General features: G+C 43.3%; 1 protein-coding gene and 1 non-coding gene across 2 annotated transcripts; one reads left to right on the plus strand and one right to left on the minus strand.

Moving 5' to 3' along the window:
• Positions 1-1,458: 1,458 nt before the first annotated feature.
• Positions 1,459-7,063, minus strand: LOC144324695 (KRAB domain-containing protein 5-like). The gene is made up of 3 exons (XM_077916046.1): positions 5,921-7,063; positions 2,678-2,804; positions 1,459-2,179 (listed from the first exon to the last, which is right to left on the minus strand). Exons 1-3 carry the CDS (start codon positions 5,933-5,935, stop codon positions 2,070-2,072), a joined length of 252 nt encoding a protein of 83 aa, XP_077772172.1. The 5' UTR covers positions 5,936-7,063; the 3' UTR covers positions 1,459-2,069.
• A 7,082-nt stretch (positions 7,064-14,145) lies between these two features.
• On the plus strand, positions 14,146-14,252 carry LOC144289683 (U6 spliceosomal RNA). Its single transcript, XR_013357567.1, has one exon. It is a non-coding gene; the product is annotated as a U6 spliceosomal RNA (small nuclear RNA).
• The last annotated feature ends 8,789 nt before the right edge of the window (positions 14,253-23,041 follow it).

Below are 23,041 nucleotides of genomic sequence, written 5' to 3' on the forward strand. Positions count from 1 at the left end.
AACAAAATCCTTTCATTTCTATTTTCTTTAAACGTTTTATTTTTATATTTGAAAAAAAAAAAAACAAGAGCAAGAGTGAGAGCAAGTGAGAGTGAGTAAGAGAGAGTACAAGCAGGGGCAGTGGGTGAGGGGAGGGAAAAGCAGACTCCTTGCTGAGCAGGGGACCAGACATGAGGCTCAATTCCAGAACCCTGTGATCATGATCCAGCTGAAGGTAAACATTCAACTGAGCAACCTAGAAACCTTCATCTATTCATTCGAAAGAAAGAAAAAGAAAGAAGAAAAGAAAGAAAGAAAGAAAGAAAGAAAGAAAGAAAGAAAGAAAGAAAGAAAGAGAAGAGAGAGAGAGAGAGAGAAGGAAGGAAGGAAGGAAGGAAGGAAGGAAGGAAGGAAGGAAGGAAGGAAGGAAGGAAGGAAGGAAGGAAGGAAGAAAACCATCAATGTAAAATATGCTGGCAATGACTTTATAAAAAGTAAATATATGGAACGAAACTCAGATACATTTTGAGGAAAGTAGAAGAAAAATGTACGATTAATTTTCACTGAAGTAAACTTTTAGTGACAAAGTTTTTCTTAAATGTGGGAAGTTTATTAACTATCTAGTCTCTTCTTAGAAAAAACATGCCCATGTCCTATCAGAACATTTATCTAAAATAATCAGAGATGACTCCCATATACAACTAAAGAGAAAGTGAGAACGCATAAGAAAAATCACAGGAACTTCATGTTATACATGACAGTTATGAAATGATGCAATTATTGATAAGGTGACAATTGAGACTTTATAAAAGCCTGCAAGTTCTGAGTTCTAAATGTTCTAGCACCCATATGACATTATTAACAGAGGAATTCTAGGAAACAAATAGTCATTATATTATTTCAATGTTGGGATCCTGGGTGGTGCAGCGGTTTGGCGCCTGCCTTTGGCCCAGGGCGCAATCCTGGAGACCCAGGATTGAATCCCACATCGAGCTCCCGGTGCATGGAGCCTGCTTCTCCCTCTGCCTATGTCTCTGCCCCTCTCTCTCTCTCTCTCTCTCTCTATCATAAATTAAAAAATTAAAAAAATATTTCAATATTGAAGAACAGAATACATACAGTTGAACATTAATTCCTACATTAATAATATAAAGAAAAATGAACTTTTGGGACTCCTGGTAGCTCAGTGGTTGAGTCCCAGGATCAGGTCCCACATGGGGGCTCCCTGCATGGAGCCTGCTTCTCCCTCTGCCTGTGTCTCTGCCTCTCTCTGTGTGTCTCTCATGGGTAAATAAACAAAATCTTAAAAAAAAAAAGAAAGAACTTTTGAATAAAGCATTAGATTTTCTCATTTTAGGGAGGTGCACAATTACCTAATGAAGGTACTGAATCTCATTTTGTAGCATTAAGATTAAAGTCTGCATAACATTGGAATGTATAAACCAGAATACATGTAATATCTGTCTCCAGTGTGCCCAGCCATTCTGACCCAAACCACAATATGTGTACAACTACACTGACACACTTCTGACACAAAGCAAAACAACTTACAAAGGGCTTAGCCTAGAGATCCTCAGAAACAGGGATATTTCCATAGGAAACTTCTAACAAAGGAGACGCCCTCAGATTATTCAAGCCCATCCCTTCCCAGGAAAGTCTCCTGGCCCTCACTGTGGAAGTGATGGACCATCAGTGGAGCAGAAGGAGAATCCTTAGTGAAAGTGAGAGCTTTTTTTTTTTTTTTTTTTTTTAATTTTTATTTATTCATGATAGGCACACAGTGAGAGAGAGAGAGGCAGAGACACAGGCAGAGGGAGAAGCAGGCTCCATGCACCGGGAGCCTGACGTGGGATTTGATCCCGGATCTCCAGGATCGCGCTCTGGGCCAAAGGCAGGCGCCAAACCGCTGCGCCACCCAGGGATCCCAAGGTGAGAGCTTTTAATGTTGGATACCACATGTCCCTCTGTGAGAGGGAGACAAATAACGTTAGGCTTCTCAAACTCATTTCCATTCAAGGAGACCTATTCCAACCAGTTTAAGGTCTATATTCCACGTCACATGTGGACCTCTCCTCTGTCATCTGCCTCATTCATTCCCACCTACATGGATGGAAGACTACTGTCTCCTTTCTCTTCACATTCCACAGCTGCTTCTCTTGCTCCAAAAACGTGATCAGATCTGGCTTGGACACAATGAGGCTTGTTTATTAGAAAAAAGGAAAATGAGTATTGCTGGAGATCCTAACTTTCAATCCACTATTGTGTTAAGTAGAGAAGAAAAGACATTGTAGAATTCTAAAAAAAATGGCTTCCCAAATCATATTGCCCAACAGCCTCTTTAGAATACACAGGAGACATTTCCAATGTTCACATCCTAATCTCCACTTCCAAGTAGTAGACACAATGATAAGGAGTGGAAATATAAGTTTAAGATGTGGGGAGTCGCATTTTATGCCACTCTGTTTAGAATTACCACTCATCTACAGAAGTAATGATGTTCCCTTAGGAAGGGGAAACTAGAACTTAAGAGGACACATCATGAAGCTTTGTCTCTACATCAATAAACCCCTCCTTATTTCCCATTCTGCCTGGATCTGAATTCCAAGCATTCAAAGAGGAATCTTCTAAGACACAGTCTTTAAAGGAAGGAAAAAAACCCAGAGTGTGCTCTGGGAAACCTGGAAGGAGTCATCCTCACCCAAGAAGAGGAGGCATCTGTAGTTCTCTAACATCACATCCCTGTACAGTTCCCGCTGACTGTGATTCAGGCATCTCCACTCCTCCTGAGAGAATTCTATGGCCACATCCCTGAATGTCAGCAGTCCCTGCAATAAATACCACAGTTACCAAGGGGCCACAGGCAGAGTTGACAATGGTCCCTAAGGTGGAACAGGGTGTTAGTGTCACCAGCTAGACCCCAAGACCTGACCTTCCCTGCTCACCTACTTGTACTATCTGACATTTGTCCCACATTTTACTTAACCTCATCTTTCCACCTTAGGTTTTACTCCCGGCAAAGACCCAAAGGTCTACTCTCCTATCAAGGAATGGAAACTATCCAACTAAAATGGAAATGATGGCTGAAAGAATGAGCTTGGGCCAGCCCAGTTTGACCTTAACTCTTGACTAATAACTATGTAGATGGACCAAAGAGTAATAACCCATGGCACTTTTACCTTAGTATGAAAATCTCCACCAGGACTCCTGGGTGGCTCAGTGGTTGAGCGCCTGCCTCTGGCTCAGGGTGTGATCCCAGGTCCTGGGATAGAGTCGCACATGGGGGTCCCTGTGGGGAACCTGTTTCTCCCTCTGTCTGTGTCTCTCATGAATAAATAAATAAAATCTTTAAAAAAAAAAAAAAAAGAAAAGAAAATCTCCAAAGGAGAAGCACAAACCTCATTTACATAACATACAGAGAATATATAAAAGTGTTGTTTGCAGGTACCTGTGTGACCTTATACCCAGCTATAAGAAGATGATGAAGCCCCTCTTGCTGAATTTCCATCCTAACCCTAAATAAAAGGAAACCATTCCCTCTGACTCTGAGTCTCTGCTTGGGAAGTTATCCCCTATAATCTCCTTATTGGCTGCAAATCAAATTTCCTTTGTGTCATAACCCCACCTGGTAGAGTTTCTATCAAGGACTCTATTTCAGGATTTTAAGACACTCAAACATGTTAATGATTCTTGTTTTAGTTTTAGTTTTTTTTTTTCCTCCTGAAAATACAAAGAAGTAAATAGAAGGGTAACTCTGTGACCTAAGTGTGGAAGAAAATAAAAATCTACAAGATTGATGGGGGAACAGAAAACTAGCTGAGGACAAAGAACAAGCCTGGAGCAGCACATTGACAAGTCCTTGAAACAGGAGAGGTACATTCATCTACAGACTTAACTGCCTCGATGTTCATACTTTGCTAAGGGATCTTAGCCCAACCTCCAGGAGCCTGTAAGTCTACTTTAACATATAAAAATTCCTTTAGAAATTTCCTTTATCTCTAAACTCAAAGATACATCTTGGCAATCATCCTCCAAGCACATGGCCCACTGATATATATCTGAAGGGTCTCATAACTCAGGTTTTATTAGATGGTAATTAGTGACCTTTTCCCAACAATAACTAGCCCCCTCTAGGTCCTAGAAACCTTGCTTCCAAAATGCCTTAAAAAGTTCAGCTATCCTCAAACCCCTCCCAACTCCCAGGTATATAATCAGCCACCCCTCACAAGCCTGGGGCAGCAGCCCTTCCTACCCATGGGTCATGTCCCCGTGCTTTAATAAAACCACCATTTTGCACCAAAGACGTCTCAACAATTCTTTCTTGGTTGTCAACTCTGGACCTCACCTATATTCCTAAACTTTATCAAGAAGAAGGTCTCCCTTAGAACCCTCAGTCTTAGAAATCATTCTCTATACTACATGAGAGAGAGAGCCTCCATTGTCCAGTGGAAACTGATGGGAGCTACTGGTCAAGCAAGAATTCTTGAGACATTTTTGATGCAAAAACTGTTTTTATGAAAGTGCAGGGACAGGACCCCTGGGCAGAAGGACCTATACTGTCCTTGAGAGAAGCCATTGATTATATATTTTTAAATTGGGGGTCAGAAATAAAGAAGTTTCTTTTTTTAAGGTTTTATTTATTTATTCATGAGAGACAGAGAGAGAGAGAGAGAGAGAGGCAGAGACATAGGCAGAGAGAAGCAGGTTCCATGCAGGGAGCTCTATGTGGGACTCCATCCCAGGACTCCAGGATCCCCACCCCCACCCCCCCACCCCACCCCGCCAAGCCAAAGGCAGAAGCTCCACCACTAAACCACCCAAACATCCCTAAAGGAAGCTTCTGTAGGGTATTTTCATTTGTTAAAGAGGACTTAAGGGATCCTGGAGGTCTGGCTATTGTCAAGCTGGTTGTTTTTTGCCTCTAGCAAAGCCCTAACATTAAGGAAATTGTAAATTCCTAATAGTTTCTCATACTTTGCCAATCTTGGATATTTATCAAAGGACTGCAAGTTGAATTTCAGTTTCTCTACATTTCTTTTACCTTTGTACTCCTTATAGGCAACAACAAGCAAGAGAGACTAGAAAGAAGTTTCCACTTTACATAGGATGGGTCCTGCATATCACTCAGTAAATCTAAGATCCTTATGAATATTAAGGGAGAAAATATAAACTGAATAGGAAAGAAATCTGTCAGCACCAAACCAAGTCAAAGAAGATAACATGAGCTCTAAGGAAACCAATTGATAACAGTGCCTAAGGCGCACTAAAGGACCTATATTACTGGTATGTTCTTGTTGCCACCAAACATTAAATCAGAATATAAATTGACTTATGAGAATATAGTGCATTTATACAAACTTCAATCAGTATAGGTTCCATGTCCTGTAATATCTAGTACATTTTAAATAGAGGATCTTTTTCACAATCTAAAGAGCAAGATTACTGCCTGCTCCCCCCATCCCTTCCCAGTCCCCCCACACACACTGGAAAATTCCCCAGTTATTCTGAGCCTCATACCCATTATGTTTATTTATGCATTATCCCCCTTGGTCTACACAAAGGTGAAAAAGCATCCAGATGGGACTTGAATAAGAACTGCTTTTCTTGACTGATATTCCAACCAGACTCCATCAGCAATAAGAATGTTGGACTCAAAGACTTGCCCTGTGAATCTGTCACAAAGGGAATATTTTCAATACTTGCAGGACTTTAATTCAAAGGGACAACTGTGATGCGCTGTTGGAAGCCATGTTGGAGAGAAGGCAGAGAAGCTCTGGGATATAGGGAAGAAGGTTCTAAAGTCATTTTTGAAAAGGTTTTAAACATCAGGTGAAAACATAAGGCAGAAAAATCAAAACTAGAGGAACCAACATTTGCAATTTCTAAATTAATGGAATTCCAGGAGGAAAACATGAAAGCCTCTGACCTCAGATGCAAGGCTTACCTGAGAACTGGCCATTTCTTCTTCTTTCACTTTGTCCTCTAGATTTCTTTCTCAGAAGAGACTCATGGAGAAATCACAGCTGCATCAGGAGAAAATGCCTTTAAAGCCACCAACAGAGCCTCTGCACCTCTAAACTGCTCGCCAGAAAACAGGACTTTGAAACGCAGAAAAGGCCCCAAAACTTCCTAATCCTTTGCCTCAGGGGCCTTTCAGAAACTGAGTTCCTACGAGGAGACCAATCACTGACTTTTCATTCTCTCCTTTCAGGGGGCTTCCCCTCCAACAGACTACAACAAATTCAGCTACCGCCTACGAAGGGTGTGCTGCCCGGACTTGACCCTCCAGAAATCACAGTAGGGGAGACCGGTTACCTCTCCTTGGCCAAAGCTTACTCTCAACTCTCATAAAATAACTTGGAAGCCCTCATGCTTAAACCTGACCTCACTTAGAATCACCCAGAGCCGTTATTTAAAACAACACTGTCCGTTCCACCCACACCAATTGACAGAAACATAGAGGGAGGATACCAGCAAGGATCGCTCTTGAAACTCCACATAATTATCCGACTGGAAAGCAAGTGAGAGAAGTGATCTGGCAAAGGAGAGTAACTAAGGCTATGATTGTTATCCAGATTTAAATCCGTGCCTTCTCCACTGATCAGAATTTCCGGCACTTTACACAGTCTGCCTCTTTCTGCTACACAGAGGGACATACTCTTACAAATGGAGCGTTCCCATATAAATGAAAATGTCTCTCACAAAAGTAAACAAACTGGGTTTCAGAGCTTTTCCTTTGTCTGCTGTTTCTTTAAAATAACAGCAGAGGGGCGCCTGGGCGGCTCAGTAGGCTGAGCATGTGACTCTTGATTTCAGCTCAGGTCCTGATCTCAGTGTCATGAGGTCAGGGTCCACTGAGGAGGGAGCCTGCTTAAGATTCTGTTGCTCCACCTCTGCTCCTCTTCCCCCTTCCTGGCTCCTGCCCACAGGCTCCTGCTTTCCTTCTCTCTCTCCCCCTCAAAACAAATGAACCAAAACACCACCTCCCACACAAAAACATAAGAAAACCCAAACCTGGTCTAAAATAATCTTTAAAGAGATATATTTTTTGGTGACAAAATGTTCCCCACACCCCTGCTCCCGTCAGTAAGGAAATGTTGTGGTTTTTTTTTAAAGATTTTATTTATTTATTAATGAGAGAGAGAGAGATAGAGAGAGAGGCAGAGACACAGGCAGAGGGAGAAGCAGGCTCCATGAAGGGAGCCTGACATGGGACTCTATCCTGGGACTCCAGGATCATGCCCTGGGCTGAAGGCGGTGCTAAACCACTGAGCCACCCGGGGTGCCCAGAAATGTTTCTTTTCTTTTTTTTTTTTTTTTTTTTTTTAATTTATTTATGATAGGCACACAGTGAGAGAGAGAGGCAGAGACACAGGCAGAGGGAGAAGCAGGCTCCATGCACCGGGAGCCCGACGTGGGATTCGATCCCGGGTCTCCAGGATCGCGCCCTGGGCCAAAGGCAGGCGCTAAACCACTGCGCCACCCAGTGATCCCCAGAAATGTTTATTTTCATAGTAACTGCAAAAATGGTTTTCCAAAGTGATTTTACTTCTTACTCTCTCATCAGCAACATATGAGAATTCTAATTCCTCATATTTACACTAAAATTTGGTTTTATTCTTTTTATTTTAGGAATTCTAGAAAATATTATTGAGTGGTTTCTCAATGTAAAATGTGACATGGCTTACTTCAGCTATCCTGGTGACTCAAACTAAAACCTCTTAAGAGTATAAAGTCAAACAAAAATCAAATGGCTGCATTAAAACAACAGCAAGGCTTCATAGCTTAAACCAAGTATCCTTTTCCCTCTTTTCGCCAAACTTCCTCTCCCCCCTTCTTAGCCTTTGTTTTCTGTTTTCAGGAATCCAGTACCACTCTGAAAACCTGGTGAGCAAGGCTGGCAGCACAGACACCATTCCTGTTGCAACAGGCCAGATCCTATACATGCCTGCGAGACCCCTCAGCCCCAGTCACAGAGTGAGCTTCTACTTCTGGGGTCTTATTTTCCTGCATCCTCCTCTATCTAGCAAAGCTATAAAGCTACTGTTCTTCATCCCCAACACGGTCTTCAGGTCATATTTTTGCCCTAAAGCACAGAGGTCACTTTGTGACAACAGAATGAATGTGCAGGAGAGGAAACATTTTCTGTTGGGCCTTCGGGATCAAGGGGGATCAGGAGGCACCAACAAAATGGCTGCAGACCCTCCACCTTGTTGCCCCCACTTCGGAACTTTCCCATCACCAGCAGACTGCCCGAGGACATGTCATCAGGGGGAGACAGGACCTATGCAGGAAACCTGAACCATACCTTACCCAGATCCCATATAAGGGCATGGGCAGTTATTGCCCCAGGCTGATTTCACCAGCAATATGCCCTAATACCTATCACCCTGTATGGACACACATCCCCTTACCCCTCCCTCCCTTAAAAAGCCCACTTGCCCTCCATGTGTGTGAATTCCCAGGCCCTTGACTCCCTGCTCTCTCCCTCCCCTGCGGGCCACAGAACCTTTCCAGAGAGCGCATCCCATTAAAAGCCTGTTTTGGCCAACTTTTGCCTGGCCTATTTCATTTCACGACCAATCCGATTAAATCTGACACTTTCTTCATCTGTTCTCAATTCTTTGGCCAGAATGATAATTACACAGATGTAAGGCAGACTCACAAGAGAAAAAAAAATTCTTAATTATGGGAACCCCAAACATATTTGGCTCAAGACAGGCAATTAGTGCTTATATGCATGCCACTGTCACTTAAGCAGAATGTATGGATTTAGAATTTCAAAAATGGGGAAGCAGGGATCCCTGGGTGGCGCAGCGGTTTAGCGCCTGCCTTTGGCCCAGGGCTTGATCTTGGAGATCCAGGATCGAATCCCACGTCGGGCTCCTGGTGCATGAAGCCTGCTTCTCCCTCTGCCTATGTCTCTGCCTCTCTCTCTCTCTCTCTCTCTCTGTGACTATCATAAATAAATAAAAATTAAAAAAAAATGGGGAAGCATATTCACAGGAAAAAGGAAAGAGCAAATGTTTGCCAAGGAATAGGTTGCCACACCAGGCAGGTAATTCTTTATCATATAAAAAGTTAATCTCTGAGGCTCCTGGGTGGCACAGTTAAACATTTGCCTTCAGCTCAGGTCATGATTCCCTGGTCCTGGGATGGAACCACTCCCACTGCGTGTTCACATGCACATTCTCTCTCACTCTCAAATAACTAAATAAATGGGACGCCTGGGTGGCTCAGCAGTTGAGCACCTGCCTTTGACCCAGGGCGTGATCCTGGAGACCTGGGATCCAGTCCCACATAGCGCTCCCTGCATGAAGCCTGCTTCTCTCTGCCTATGTCTCTGCCTCTCTCTGTGTCTCTCATGAATAAACAAAATCTTGAAAAAAATAACTAAATAAAATCTTTTAAAAAAGTAATCTCTGATATCAGCTATATTACTGATAGAGTTCTCCCATCTATTTTATTCTTGGTATATAACCAACCTCACAAAACAAGGAAATCCTTCCATTTGCTGCAACAGAATAATCATAGAGGATCTTGTTCACACAGAAGTTACATAGAAGTACCCCTCTAACCAATTTAGTAGTTTTTAAATTCTGGATGAACCTCTAGGCTGTGTAATCGATAAACCACACCTCTTTCTATATATCTATTGAACATGCATTGTTTCCTAGAAAGAATAGGGACAGAAGCCTTTTGCATCACCTCTCCCTGAGACACCCATACACAATCTCCAAGCAGGTCCATAACATCTGTAGCTGGCACCACAGAGTCTACAGGCAATCAAGAAGTGTTACAGATTATCAGGCTCCTCTTTTACTGATGACTGGCCTCAAATTCCTTTAAAAATCTTTGGGCCAGGCTGAATCCTTGGAGTTGGTTTCTGGACAAGACTCCACCTTCTTTGCCAGTGGCCAGCTTCCTGAGTAAAGCTCTTCTTCCTTTCCAATCAAAACTTATGTCTTGAGTATTGGCTTTTCGAGCCACTGGAAGCGAAAAATGGAGCTTTCAGTATCAAAACTATTGTGGGATTGTTGAGCCCATCCAGCAGGAAAGGATTCTTGAGATGTTTAAGGTGCAACTTAGTTTATTCAAATAGCAGGGGGATAGGATGCCCAGGTAGAAAGAGTTGCATTTTGGCTATGTGAAGCTGGTCCTTATCGCTTAGCGTTCAAGGAGGAGGGGACATGTAGGGAGTATTAGATCATAAATGTTTCTTCAAATTTCCTTTTTTTTTTTTTTTTTTTTAAAGATTTTATTTATTTATTCATGAGAGACAGAGAGACAGAGAGAGAGGCAGAGACATAGGCAGAGGGAGAAGCAGGCTCCATGCACCGGGAGCCCGACGTGGGATTCGATCCAGGGTCTCCAGGATCGCGCCCTGGGCCAAAGGCAGGTGCTAAACCGCTGCGCCACCCAGGGATCCCTGTTTCTTCAAATTTCTACTTGAAAAACTACTTTTGCAAAATTTCTCTGGTCCTTTTCACTCAGTTCAGTATTATGGGTGAGATGTACAGGCAGTCATGAGACCCTTTAAGAATGTGCCAACCAGTATGTATTTGATCAGTATCAAAACTCTGCAGCCTATAGGTCAGCTCTCTGGGCTAAAGGTGAACATTTTTCTGTTTCATCCCTCATCATTTTACCTCTGACCAATTATCGGTTCTTAAATGTTAAGGGTTGTTGAAAGGTGAAGGGGTTCTATTGTGCAACATCTTCAAGGTGACATTGTTGTAGAGGTGTCTCTACCCATGCAATGAAATTGGGCCCTATCTGTCCCTACCTATAACTATTCCACAAGGCCACTGTTGTAAAGTCCAGAGGGGATGGGGGTGGGGGTGAATTTATTTTGAGGAATCAGTATGATTGCTTGGCTGGGTAAAGGAGTCAGGAGCTGCTTACGTATATCTCAACAACAGGAGAGAACAAAGCAAAAGGAGAACACATTAGAGTATTTTTTTTTTAGAGTATTATTATAATGAAAAATCAGAAGAGCAATGAGAAGACCATTTAAGGTGACCATACTCCACTCTCCATGAGGAATTTAATCAATTGCTAAGTGACAATGTTGAGAGAAAGAGAGAAATCAAGAAACAGACTCTTAATGATAGAGAACACACCAATAGTTACCAGAGTGAAGGTGGGTGCGGTGAAGGGTTAAATAGGTCCTGTGAATAAAGGACTGCAATTCTTGTGATGACCACCAGGTAAGGTATAGAATTTTTTTTAACCACTGTATTATACACCTGAAACTAATATAACACTTTATCTTAACTAACTGGAATTAAAATCTTTTTATAAAAATATTTTATTTATTCATGAGAAACACAGAGAGAGAAGCAGAGACATAGGCAGAGGGAGAAGCAGGCTCCCCATGGGGACTCCCCATGGGGAACCCCATGTGGGACTCAATCCCTGGACCATGGGATCAAGACCTGAGCCAAAGGTAGATGCTCAACACTGAGCCACCCAGGTGCCCCTGAAATTAAAAATCTAAAGAGTCAAAATCAAAGACAAGCTCATGGCAATCCATTAAAATACTGATGTATCTATATAATAGCAATAGATAGAAGTAAAGAATATTATCTGATGCAGTTGAAATGAAGAAACCTTCCCAGATATCAGCAGACGAGAGCTAACACTTCCATAAAAACGCATACGACCATAAATTGACATTTCTTAATTATTGCTTCAGGCCTAATGTATTGAAATCATGACTCCTAGGACATTATATCAGAACAAGAATGCTTCTTAAGGGACACCTGGGTGGCTCAGCGGTTAAGGATTTGCCTTTGGCACAGGGCGTGATCTTGGAGTCCTGGTGTTGAGTCCCACATCAGGCTCCCTGCATGGAGCCTGCTTCTCTCTCCGCCTAGGTCTCTGCCTCTCTCTCTGTCTCTCATGAATAAATAAATAAAATTTTTTTAAAAAGAACGCTTCTTGAGTGCTTGTAATCTGCATTTTCTTTTCTTTCTTTTTTTTTTTTTTTTTAAAGATTTTATTTATTTATTCATGAGAAACAGAGAGAGGCAGAGACACAGGCAGAGGGAGAAGAAGCAGGCTCCTCACTGGGAGACTGATGCGGGACTTGATCACCGGACTGAGGATCACGCCCTGAGCCAAAGGCAGACAGACGCTCAACCACTGAGCCACCCAGACGTCCCTGTAATCTGTATTTTCAAGAAGGAACATACAGTGGATTTAAAATGCATAATTTTATCTATGTGTGATCATAAGATATTTTAATGATAGAATATATTGGTTTTTAATGTGTTAATACTGATGTGTACAGGAATAATGTATTATCCCGCCACCAACATTAACCTACCTTACCTTAAGAATGTGGACAACAGGGGATCCCTGGGTGGAGCAGCGGTTTAGCGCCTGCCTCTGGCCCAGGGTGTGATCCTGGAGACCTGGGATCGAGTCCCACATCGGGCTACCGGTGCATGGAGCCTGCTTCTCCCTCTGCCTCTCTCTCTCTCTCTGTGTGATTATCATAAATAAAATTAAAAAAAAAAAAGAATGTAGATAACAGGTGGTGTTTACCATGCCATTTGATAATGGTGATGTAATATCACCAGTAATCCCTTTTCTCAGTGGCCTCTGAGAATATATTTAAAAGTGTATTAAATACATTTAATACACCATTAAGTGTATCAAATAATGTGTGATTATATTTCCAACAGTTTATCTATTGTATCATTTTCTTCTCCTGTTAACTGCTGAGACATCCACATGGATATATAACATATTATATCGGGGGACCGTTGGCAGGTTAGGTAAACTCCTTCCTGATGGTGTGCTGCCTGCTATCCATTTTGTGTAGTCAGTTGGTTTGCAGGGGACATGAACTGACACAATACCTTCTCACTAGTGCATTCCCTAAACAACACCCTGCAGAGTCACAAGTTAATATAATTTCTGACGTGACACCTCAACCACTGCCCTTGTGAACAACCATCTCCCCTGGCAACCTATGCATCCTCTTGTATACCCTGTAGAGAAGATCCCCACAGAGATTACCTAAATATGTTTTTGTCTCAGTGGCTCCATCTGGACTGATCCAGGAACTCAAAGACACTCTCTGCCCATAGATCCAAATAGAAGATTGAGCCCCCTGTCATGATGGACAGCTCCCTTTGACGTGGAAATGAACTCAATATCTACATGTGGCAGTACTCGGTGTATAATAGATACCCCATAAGTGGAGAAAAGTATTCCAACACGAGGAAAGGCATGAGAAACAAAAATTACAGGAAGAAGAACTGCATGAATTCTACATGTGGAGAGAGGACACCTATTACTGGGTTACACACCTGACTCTCAGAATACAGAAAGACAAATTCTACTTGTCTTAACTTTTTAAGCATCTCCAGTTCTTCTTGATCTCAGTTTCATTCCTAGTTACAAATGCATCTGAGACAATTTTTTGTACGTTTTGTAGAGTCCTCACTGACCTCTTGAGATTAGAGGGATACAAGAACAATGGGCCACAGTATAAATTCAGACATTTAACACCCAGAAGGGTGTGAACAGAGTTGAAACATGATGACCTACATTCCCAAGGCGCAAACATAAAATATTTTTATTTATTTTTATTTTAATATTTATTTATTCATGATACACATATAGAGGCAGAGACACAGGCAGAGGGAGAAGCAGGCTCCATGTCGGGAGCCCGAGACAAGACTCGATCTTGGGACTCCAGGATCGCGCCCTGGGCCAAAGCCAGGCGCTAAACCGCTGAGCCACCCAGGGATCCCCAAATAAAATTTTTTTTTTTTAAATAGTCTTATTTGAGAGAAAGAGAGAGAGTACAAGCAGTAGGAATAGCAGAGGAAGAGAGAGAAACAGGCTCCCCACTGAGCTGGGAGTCCAGTGCAGGGCTGGATCCCAAATTCCTGAGCCAAAGGCAGACACCCAATCAACTAAGCCACCCAGGCACCCAACGCTATTTTTAAAAAATATTTTATTTATTTATTTGAGGGAGGAAGGGAGATAGAGAGTGCACGTGAGCAAGCACAGCAGAGGAAGCAGCAGAGGGAAAGTGAGAAACAGGCAGCCTGACAGGGGGATGGATCCCAAGACCCTGGGGTCATGATATGAGCCAAAGGAAGTGGCCACCGAGGTGCCTCAAGATAAGACCTACTAAACGCATACGTGGTGCTCGCTTCAGCGGCACATATACTAAAATTGGAACAATACAGAGAAGATTAGCATGGCCCCTGTGCAAGGATGACACGCAAATTCGTGAAGCGTTCCATATTTTTTTGCCAGGCTGCATAGCGAAGAAAATGAATAGACAGCTTATGTGCGTGTCATATTTGTGTTAATAAAACCATAAAAATACCATCAAAAAAAATAAACGCATATGTGGAGGGGGACCTGGATTGCTCAGTCAGTTAAGCATCTGTCTGTGGTTCAGGTCATGAGCTCAGGGTCCTGGGACAAAGCCCCAACTTAGGCTCCCTGCTTAGCTTCCCCCTCTCCTGCTCCCACTGCTAGTGCTCACTGTCTGTCAAAGAAATACAGAAAATCTTAAAACATATACCTGGAGAACACTTTTTGAAATGGAGGGAGGGAACTGGAGGGAACACATAGTCGCTCCAAAGTCCAAGTCAGATGCTCATGGTGTCACCTGATGAATAAAAGTAATAGAGATGGGGACTTGGCAAATATGGTGAGTTCCTGGGACCAAGGAATTCCTACTTTTCTTCATGATTTAACTGAATTCCCTGGTGTTACTAATAAGCAATAAGATTCTGTTGGATACAGAGATTACTGATCTTCTTCAGGTCTAAATTATTGGCAGTGGATGGTGAGGGGTAGTGGATGATGGAAGCATCATAGACAATACTTTAAGATATATCACAGATTAGGGATCCCTGGGTGTCGCAGCGGTTTGGCGCCTGCCTTTGGCCCAGGGCGCGATCTTGGAGACCCGGGATCGAATCCCACGTTGGGCTCCCGGTGCATGGAGCCTGCTTCTCCCTCTGCCTATGTCTCTGCCTCTCTCTCTCTCTCTCTCTGTGACTATCATAAATAAATAAAATAAAATAAAATAATTTAAAAAAAGATATATCACAGATTAGATGTTGGAGATGAAGCCTTGGGGACACTCTAATAGGCAGGATCAGCAAGGCATGTGCTATGATTCCACAAACCACTAGTATCCCAGGTGTATAACTCCAACATCGGTTTGATCCACTACAGATGGATGATCTTCCAGGAATGCTGATCACTCCCTCATTCTATCTTGCCCATGATTAGGGTAGTCACGTCCTCTGGGCTCTGTGCTTGTTGCCAGTGAGTGGGGACACAGGTTAGTAGTCAGAGGTTGTGAGCATCTCTGCCTCAATCTACCCAGTTTTTGGCCACAAATCTCCGTGGTCCTTCACAGCCCTTGCTGCTCCTTTACCCATCCTGTCTGGAGTGGAACTCGGATTTCTATTACTTGTGAAATCCAGTGCAAAGAAGTTGGATAACAGGTTATTCACATTTAACATTATTACAATTGAAATATAATAATCTATTTTGGGTCAGCCTGGGTGGCTCGGCGGTTTAGCACTGCCTTTGGCCCAGGGCATGATCCTGGAGACTGTGGATTGAGTCCTGTGTCGGGCTCCCTGCATGGAGCCTGCTTCTCTCTCTGCCTTGTCTCTGCCTCTTTCTGTTTCCCATGAATAAATAAATATAATCTTTAAAAAAGAAAAAAAAAGAATCCATTTCATTTGGTACCTGTGACTTTGTGTTCAGCTATACCAAGAATGACAAATACTTCTAAAAAAGATGTATATTTTCTGTTATATACACAATGAATATGTAGGAAGCCCATGTCTGATAAAATGACTGAGACATCATATGGGGTAGCTCTATTTCCCCTTTTTTGTACTTCTATTATCCATTAACAGCCTTGTGCTCATCTTTCATCTCTCATGGCCCAAAACTGGTTGCCCCACCAGTAGGCATCAAATCCTGTTTCATGGGATCCCTGAGTGGCTCAGCGGCTTAGCGCCTTCCTTCAGCCCAGGGTGTGATCCTGGAGTCCCCGGATTGAGTCCCACATCAGGCTCCCTGTGGGAAGCCTGCTTCTGCCTCTGCTTATGTCTCTGCCTCTCTCTCTCTCATTCTGTGTCTCTCATGAATAAATAAAAATAAAATCTTTAAAAAAATCCTGTTTCATTACTAAGGAATAAGAAGAAATATGAGAGAACATAGGGACTTTTTTTTTTTTAAAGATTTTATTTATTTATTCATGACTGACACACAGAGAGAGGCAGAGACACAGGCAGAGGGAGAAGCAGGCTCCCTGCGGAGAGCTCAATGTGGGACTGGATCCCAGGACCACGGGATCTCGACCTAAGCCAAAGGCAGATGCTCAGCCACTGAGCCACCCAGGTGCCCCTATAGGGGTTTTGACTTAAAGTTATTTCATTTTCATTCATTCGGGGTACTGCACAGACACTTCTCCAGAGCTCAGGGACTGACCAGAGCTCTCTCAGATGGCTCTGTAAGCAACACCATGTGTACAGCAAAAGTGGATACTCAAGAATATCTTTAAAAATAGCCATTTTTACCTGCACTGTGTCACAGCATCTGACACAATGGCCATCGCCATTGGCACTGTAATAAGATGTCATGAAAATCCCTCAATGTGAGAATATGCTTAACCTGGAAGCACAAGAACTTCATTATGAATGCAAATAGAATGCCTCTTTTGAGGTAGGAATGTATACATTTTCAATCCTGTACATACGTTAAGATTTTAGAGAAAAATTATTATTATTATTATTATTTTAAAATTTAGTTATTCATGAGAGACACAGAGAGACAGAGAGAGGCAGAGACACAGGCAGAGGGAGAAGAAGGCTCCATGCAGAGAGCCTGATGTGGGACTGGATCCTGGGACTCCAAGATCACGCCTTGAGCAGAAGGCAGACGTTTAACCGCTGAGCCACCCAGGAGTCCTGAGAAAAATTATTATTATCTTTTTAAAAGAATTATTTATTTATTCATGAGAGACACAGAGAGAGAGAGAGAGAGAGGCAGAGACATAGGCAGAGGGAGAAGCAGGCTCCTTGCAGGAAGCCTGATGTGGGACCTGATCCCAGGATCCTGGGATCTCGCCCTGAGCTGAAGGCAGACGCTCCACCACTGAGCCAACCAGTCATCCCTAGAGATAAATTATTGAGGAGGAACAGTATTCCTTTACCATTCAGAATTATTTTACCTAGTCTAAGTATCAAATTGACAGAGACAGATTACAGGTGAAAAAATTTCCAAAGTCTGGTTACATACATCCAAAGGCCCAATAATGAAAGTGAGACCCATAAAAATTACTAATGTTGATAATATTTATGCTTTTTAGAAAAAAGAGATAACACATCTGTGAGAATTTGACAGTGTCAGAAAAACTCCCGTTTGGGCCTTCAATTAGTAGATAATTCAGAGTGGAATTTAGGTAGTGGTAATAAAGTAGTGAAAAGTAACCAGTCTATTCATGCAACGTCTCAGCTCCTAATTCCCTAAGAATACCTCTTTATCTCTTCGTACAGAAAAGGTATCTATAACATGGGAGACTGATTTTCTAATTTCTCAGGGTCGGAGTATCCTTTTTGCATTGGCTGTTTCCTAAATAGTTTTTATATCAAAAAACCAATATGCCAAGGGGCACATATTAGGGCAGCCTGCCATTGTCCTCTACACAAACTCGGGAAGACAGAACTGGCAATCCACCAGAAGCAGGGAGAGCAGAAGCCAAGAACCCTCACCCTTCACAGCCCCACCCAGATTCTCCCTCTTCTGGAGATTGTCCAGGCTGGCCCCACTCTGGGATCTCCCCTCACTGAACAGGTGGGAGGAGATCAAAATTTTCTTTGGCTGCCTATTCTCAGTCGCAAGTTGAAGGCAGATGCTTAACCAACTGAGCCACCCAGGCACTCCACAATGAATCTTATTTTCCCTGGAATAGGGCTGAACATTGAGCAATAAAGAGTTCCCTAAACTGACTGAAGAATTTAACATATTTATTCAAAGTTCCAAAGCTGGTTTTTCAGATGTATATCAATTGATCCACATGTTTGCAGTAAGGTCTGGCCAAACATTAGATGAAACTAGCCCAATGGGAACATGATGAACAGGATCCAAACACACAGATCCCTAACTTTTGGCAAGATGCTAGAAAATTCACTAGAAAATGTCAACAATCAATTATAACTGTTTTCCCTGTCCAGTGGATCTGAACAAAATTCAGATTTAGGACGCCTGGGTGGCTCAGTGGTTGAGTGTCTGCCTTTGGCTCAGGGTGTGATTCTGGAGTCCCAGGATCCAGACCCACATCATGTTCCCTACAGGGAGCCTGCTTCTCCCTCTGCCTATATCTCTGCCTCTCTCTGTGTGTGTCTCTCATGAATAAATAAGGAAACTCTTTAAAAGAAAAAAAAAAGATGTATTTTGCCAACCAGCTGCATGGTCCTCTTAGTAGATTCCACCCTAGAGACTACAGAGAAAATCTGTTGCCTCATGCAACCTTGATATTTTTTTTTGAAACCTTGATTTTTTAAAGATTTTATTTCTTTATTCACAAGACACACACACACACACACACACACACACACACAGGCAGAGAGGCCCTTTTCTTGAGCACTTGTGCCAAACCGTCAATGAAATGGCTTTCCTTAACCAATGCTATATGAAGGTGCTTCATAGCAGTAGAAATGGATTTACTGCGTCTCTAATACTCCTATCCCAGCATAATTGTAACACCCTTGTTGAAACCCCTCCTTATTTATACATAAGTGTATCACACATCATGAAATATGTATCTTTGATTTGGATATGTGACCTACTGGGTGGTTCTGGGACATGAGACTGTTGCACCATCATGATTGTACGTTTTTATTCCTCAGCCATTAGAAACGACAAATACCCACCATTTGCTTCGACGTGGATGGAACTGGAGGGTATTATGCTGAGTGAAGTAAGTCAATCGGAGAAGGACAAACAGTGTATGTTCTCATTCATTTGGGGAATATAAATAGTGAAAGGGAATATAAGGGAAGAGAGAAGAAACGTGTGGGAAATATCAGAAAGGGAGACAGAACATAAAGACTCCTAACTCTGGGAAACGAACTAGGGGTGGTGGAAGGAGAGGAGGGCGAGGGTGGGGGTGAATGGGTGACGGGCACTGAGGGCGGCACTTGACGGGATGAGCACTGGGTGTTATTCTGTATGTTGGTAAATTGAACACCGATAAAAAATAAATTTATTATAAAAAATGATTGTTTTTTTTTTAAGATTTTATTTATTCATAAGTGACAGAGAGAGAGAGAGGCAGAGACACAGGCAGAGGGAGAAGCAGGCTCCACGCAGGGACTCGATCCCGGGGCTCCAGGATCATGCCCTGAGCCACCCAGAGATCCATGACTGTACGTTCTTACAACGAGTGCACAACTGTTGAATAGCCCTTGCAAACTGATTTTTTTTTTTTTAAGATTTCTTATTTATTTATTTATGATAGACAGAGAGAGAGAGAGAGGCAGAGATACAGGCAGAGGGAGAAGCAGGCTCCATGCACCGGGAGCCTGACGCGGGACTGGATCCCCGGACTCCAGCATCGCGCCCTGGGCCAAAGGCAGGCGCCAAACCGCTGCGCCACCCAGGGATCCCCGAAAACTGATTTAAAAAAAACACACAAGACACACAAAACGGCATAACGTTCTACCAACTGTTTCCACTGTTAAAATAATTAAGCTGGGAAACCACAGACTCAGGCGGCTTTAATGTCTTGGTAGCCTCTGTACACAAACCACAACTTCACAGCCAATTCACTGGAATGGAAGAAAATGAAGAAGACAATTGCAGTCAACGAGGGCTTCCAAAAATAAGGCAACAGCTCACGGCATATCAATCAAACATTGCCCTTGCTTACCTCCCAGAATCTCTCTATAAAAACCTCATCGCTACCTCTTCCAGGGGGAGCATGACTAATCATTTGGACAAACCTACTGGTCAAAATAACTATGGAAAATTTGAACGTACATCACTTCATCGCTAAAGATCAACAGTACCACCTTTCATTTTGACCAGTTACTCAAGCGGCCTAAACGTCTTGCTCACGTGGCAGCGGGCACGAAACTCCGGGCGGCTGGTTTCCCCGCCCCACAGGCCCAATCTTGCACATGCGCACAACACGCCAAAGCGATTCTGCCCTCACTTCGCCAGAACCCTTGGTAATGGCTCCCCACAGCGCCTGCGCAGAGAGAGTGGCCCGCCAAGTGCTGCGCCTGCGCACGGAGGGCTTGTGGCACAGACCGCGCCCCACTCTGGGCCTAAATCTGCGGTCCTGTGCCCCTCCGTCAGCGGTCGCACCTCAACCAAGCCCACACGCCTGAGGTCACAGTGCGGGCAAGCTGGGACCAGAGTCTGTGGACGGACCAGTCCTCCAGCCTGGGTGGCTCGGTGGTTGAGCGTCTGCCTTCAGCCCAGGGCGTGACCCCGGCGTCGCGTGATCGCATCCCGCGGCGGGCTCCCTGCATGGAGCCTGCTTCTCCCTCTGCCTGGGTCTCTGCCTCTCTCTGTCTCTCATGAATAAATGAAATCTAGAAAAAACAACAGACCAGTCCTTGTGACCAGCGTTGGTATTACACACAGAGTCAGTCTCTTGTGAGGGAAACAAATTATCCAACCAAAAGTCCCGACTGCCCTGAGGAAGAGCTTGGACCAGCCCAGTTTGAGCTTAAGCCAACCTCACACCTAAGCAGATCAACAAGTAACCTGGAGTGATCTACAGTTACCTTTACCTCAGTAGGATATCGAAATCTCCATTCAAGGAGGAGCACAAACCTCGTTGATCTACCAAGTGGGTATAGAAGTGTTTTCTTGAGGCACTTGTGCCATATTATGCCCAGCTCTACATAAAATGACAAGGCTCTGCTTGCTAAGTATCCACCCTCATCCCAAATAAAAGGAAGTCATTCCCCCTAGCTCTGTGAGTCTCTACTTTGGAATTTATTCTGTGATCTCCTTATTTGCTGTAGATCAAGTTTCCTTTGTAGGACAACCACACCTGGTGTAGTTTGTATCCATGACTCAATGAGCAGTGAACTCATCGTATTTCAATTACAGTACAACTGGTTCTGACTTAGGAGAGTTTCTAAGATAATTTTTGACACAGTAATATGTTCTAATGTATTTTATGATCTTAAGAGAATGGCATATGATCCACAAAACCAGTATAAATACTAAGTGTTTATCCAAAATAACTTGTCCAATGAAGGCGTCGATACAGGCATACACAGTTTGTGGAGTAGTGAGTTAAAAAAAAAAAAAATCACACAGTATAAATCGTGTCCATTTCTTAGGTGGAAGGTTTTACTGTGTTACATATGTACTTATCAAATTCTAATGTGAATTAGAATTTCAATACAGGGGACCCCTGGGTGGCTCAGCAGTTTTGCACCTGCCTTCGGCCCAGGCCGTGATCCTGGAGTCCCAGGATCGAGTCCCCATCGGGCTCCCTGCATGGAACCTGCTTCTCCCTCTGCCTGGGTCTCTGCCTCTCTCTCACTCTGTGTCTCTCATGAATAAATAAATAAAATCTTTATTAAAAAAAAAAAAGAATTTCAATACAGCACATTAGAGAGGTCTTGTGAAAAAGGAGATTTTGTTCAGGAGTACTAGGGCGGGATAGTGGTCTGCATTTCTAACGCAGCAGCCTACAGACCAAGGAATGCATTTTTGGTAAGAAAGAGGAAGAAGCTAAGGCAAGAATTCTTGGCAGACTTGGAAGTGAAATGGTTGGCATTTTCTTAATTGGTTTTTATATGTTGGAGACAGAGAGAGAGAGAGAGAGAACAAGAGGGGTTGGTTTGCAAGGGAGAGGAATAAGCAGACTGCCCCCGGAGCAGGGAGCCCAACACAGGGCTCTAGCCCAGGGACCCAAGCTGAAAGCAGACACTTAACTGACTGAGCCACTCAGGTGCTCCCTGAGGAGTTTTATACCATTTACAAATTCTGCTGGAATAGCAAGAAAGCCAACAATTCTTTCTCAGCAATTCCTGCTTACTAGAGAGCATCTAAAATTTGTTCATAAATTAACAGAAGATGAATAATAATATTCTCAGAAAACAAACATTAGGGATCCCTGGGTGGCACAGCGGTTTGGCGCCTGCCTTTGGCCCAGGGCGTGATCCTGGAGACCCGGGATCGAATCCCACATCAGGCTCCCGGTGCATGGAGCCTGCTTCTCCCTCTGCCTGTGTCTCTGCCTCTCTGTCTCTCTCTGTATGACTATCATGAATAAATAAATAAAATCTTTAAAAAAAAATAAAGTCTTTAGAAAACAAACATTATTCTTCTATTTTTATGGGAATAATTTATCAAACATCCAGTAACGTGGAAGGGATCAGATTTTCACCCAGGGTTTTTGTTTTTGTTTTTAATGAAAAAGAAAGAAACTACAAGCAAGAGAAATTCAAATAAATAAGTTTCCATTTGAAATATGGTTTCTGCATATAGCTCACAACATCTAAGAGGGAAAATATGAACATTACAGGGGAGGAATCTGGCAGAGAGCACCAAGCCAATAAAGATTTTATTTATTCATGAGAGACAGAGAGAGAGAGAGAGAGAGAGAGGCAGAGACACAGGCAGAGAGAGAAGTAGGCTCCATGCAGGGGGCCCGACATGGGACTCCACCATCATGCCCTGGGCCAAAGGCAGTGCTAACTTTTTTTTTTTTTTTAATTTTTATTTATTTATGATAGTCACAGAGAGAGAGAGAGAGAGAGAGAGAGAGAGGCAGAGACACAGGCAGAGGGAGAAGCAGGCTCCATGCACCGGGAGCCCGACGTGGGATTCAATCCCGGGTCTCCAGGATCGCGCCCTGGGCCAAAGGCAGGTGCCAAACCGCTGCGCCACCCAGGGATCCCCCAAAGGCAGTGCTAAACCGCTGAGCCACCAGGGCTGCCCCCCAAGCCAATAAAAGAAGCTCACATCACTGTATGGACAGAAATTCCTATCAGTGCCTAAGACTCCCCACAGGACACACCATCACAGG

Source organism: Canis aureus, chromosome 1, assembly GCF_053574225.1.
Source record: "Canis aureus isolate CA01 chromosome 1, VMU_Caureus_v.1.0, whole genome shotgun sequence".
In the NCBI taxonomy this organism is placed as follows: Eukaryota; Metazoa; Chordata; class Mammalia; order Carnivora; family Canidae; genus Canis; species Canis aureus.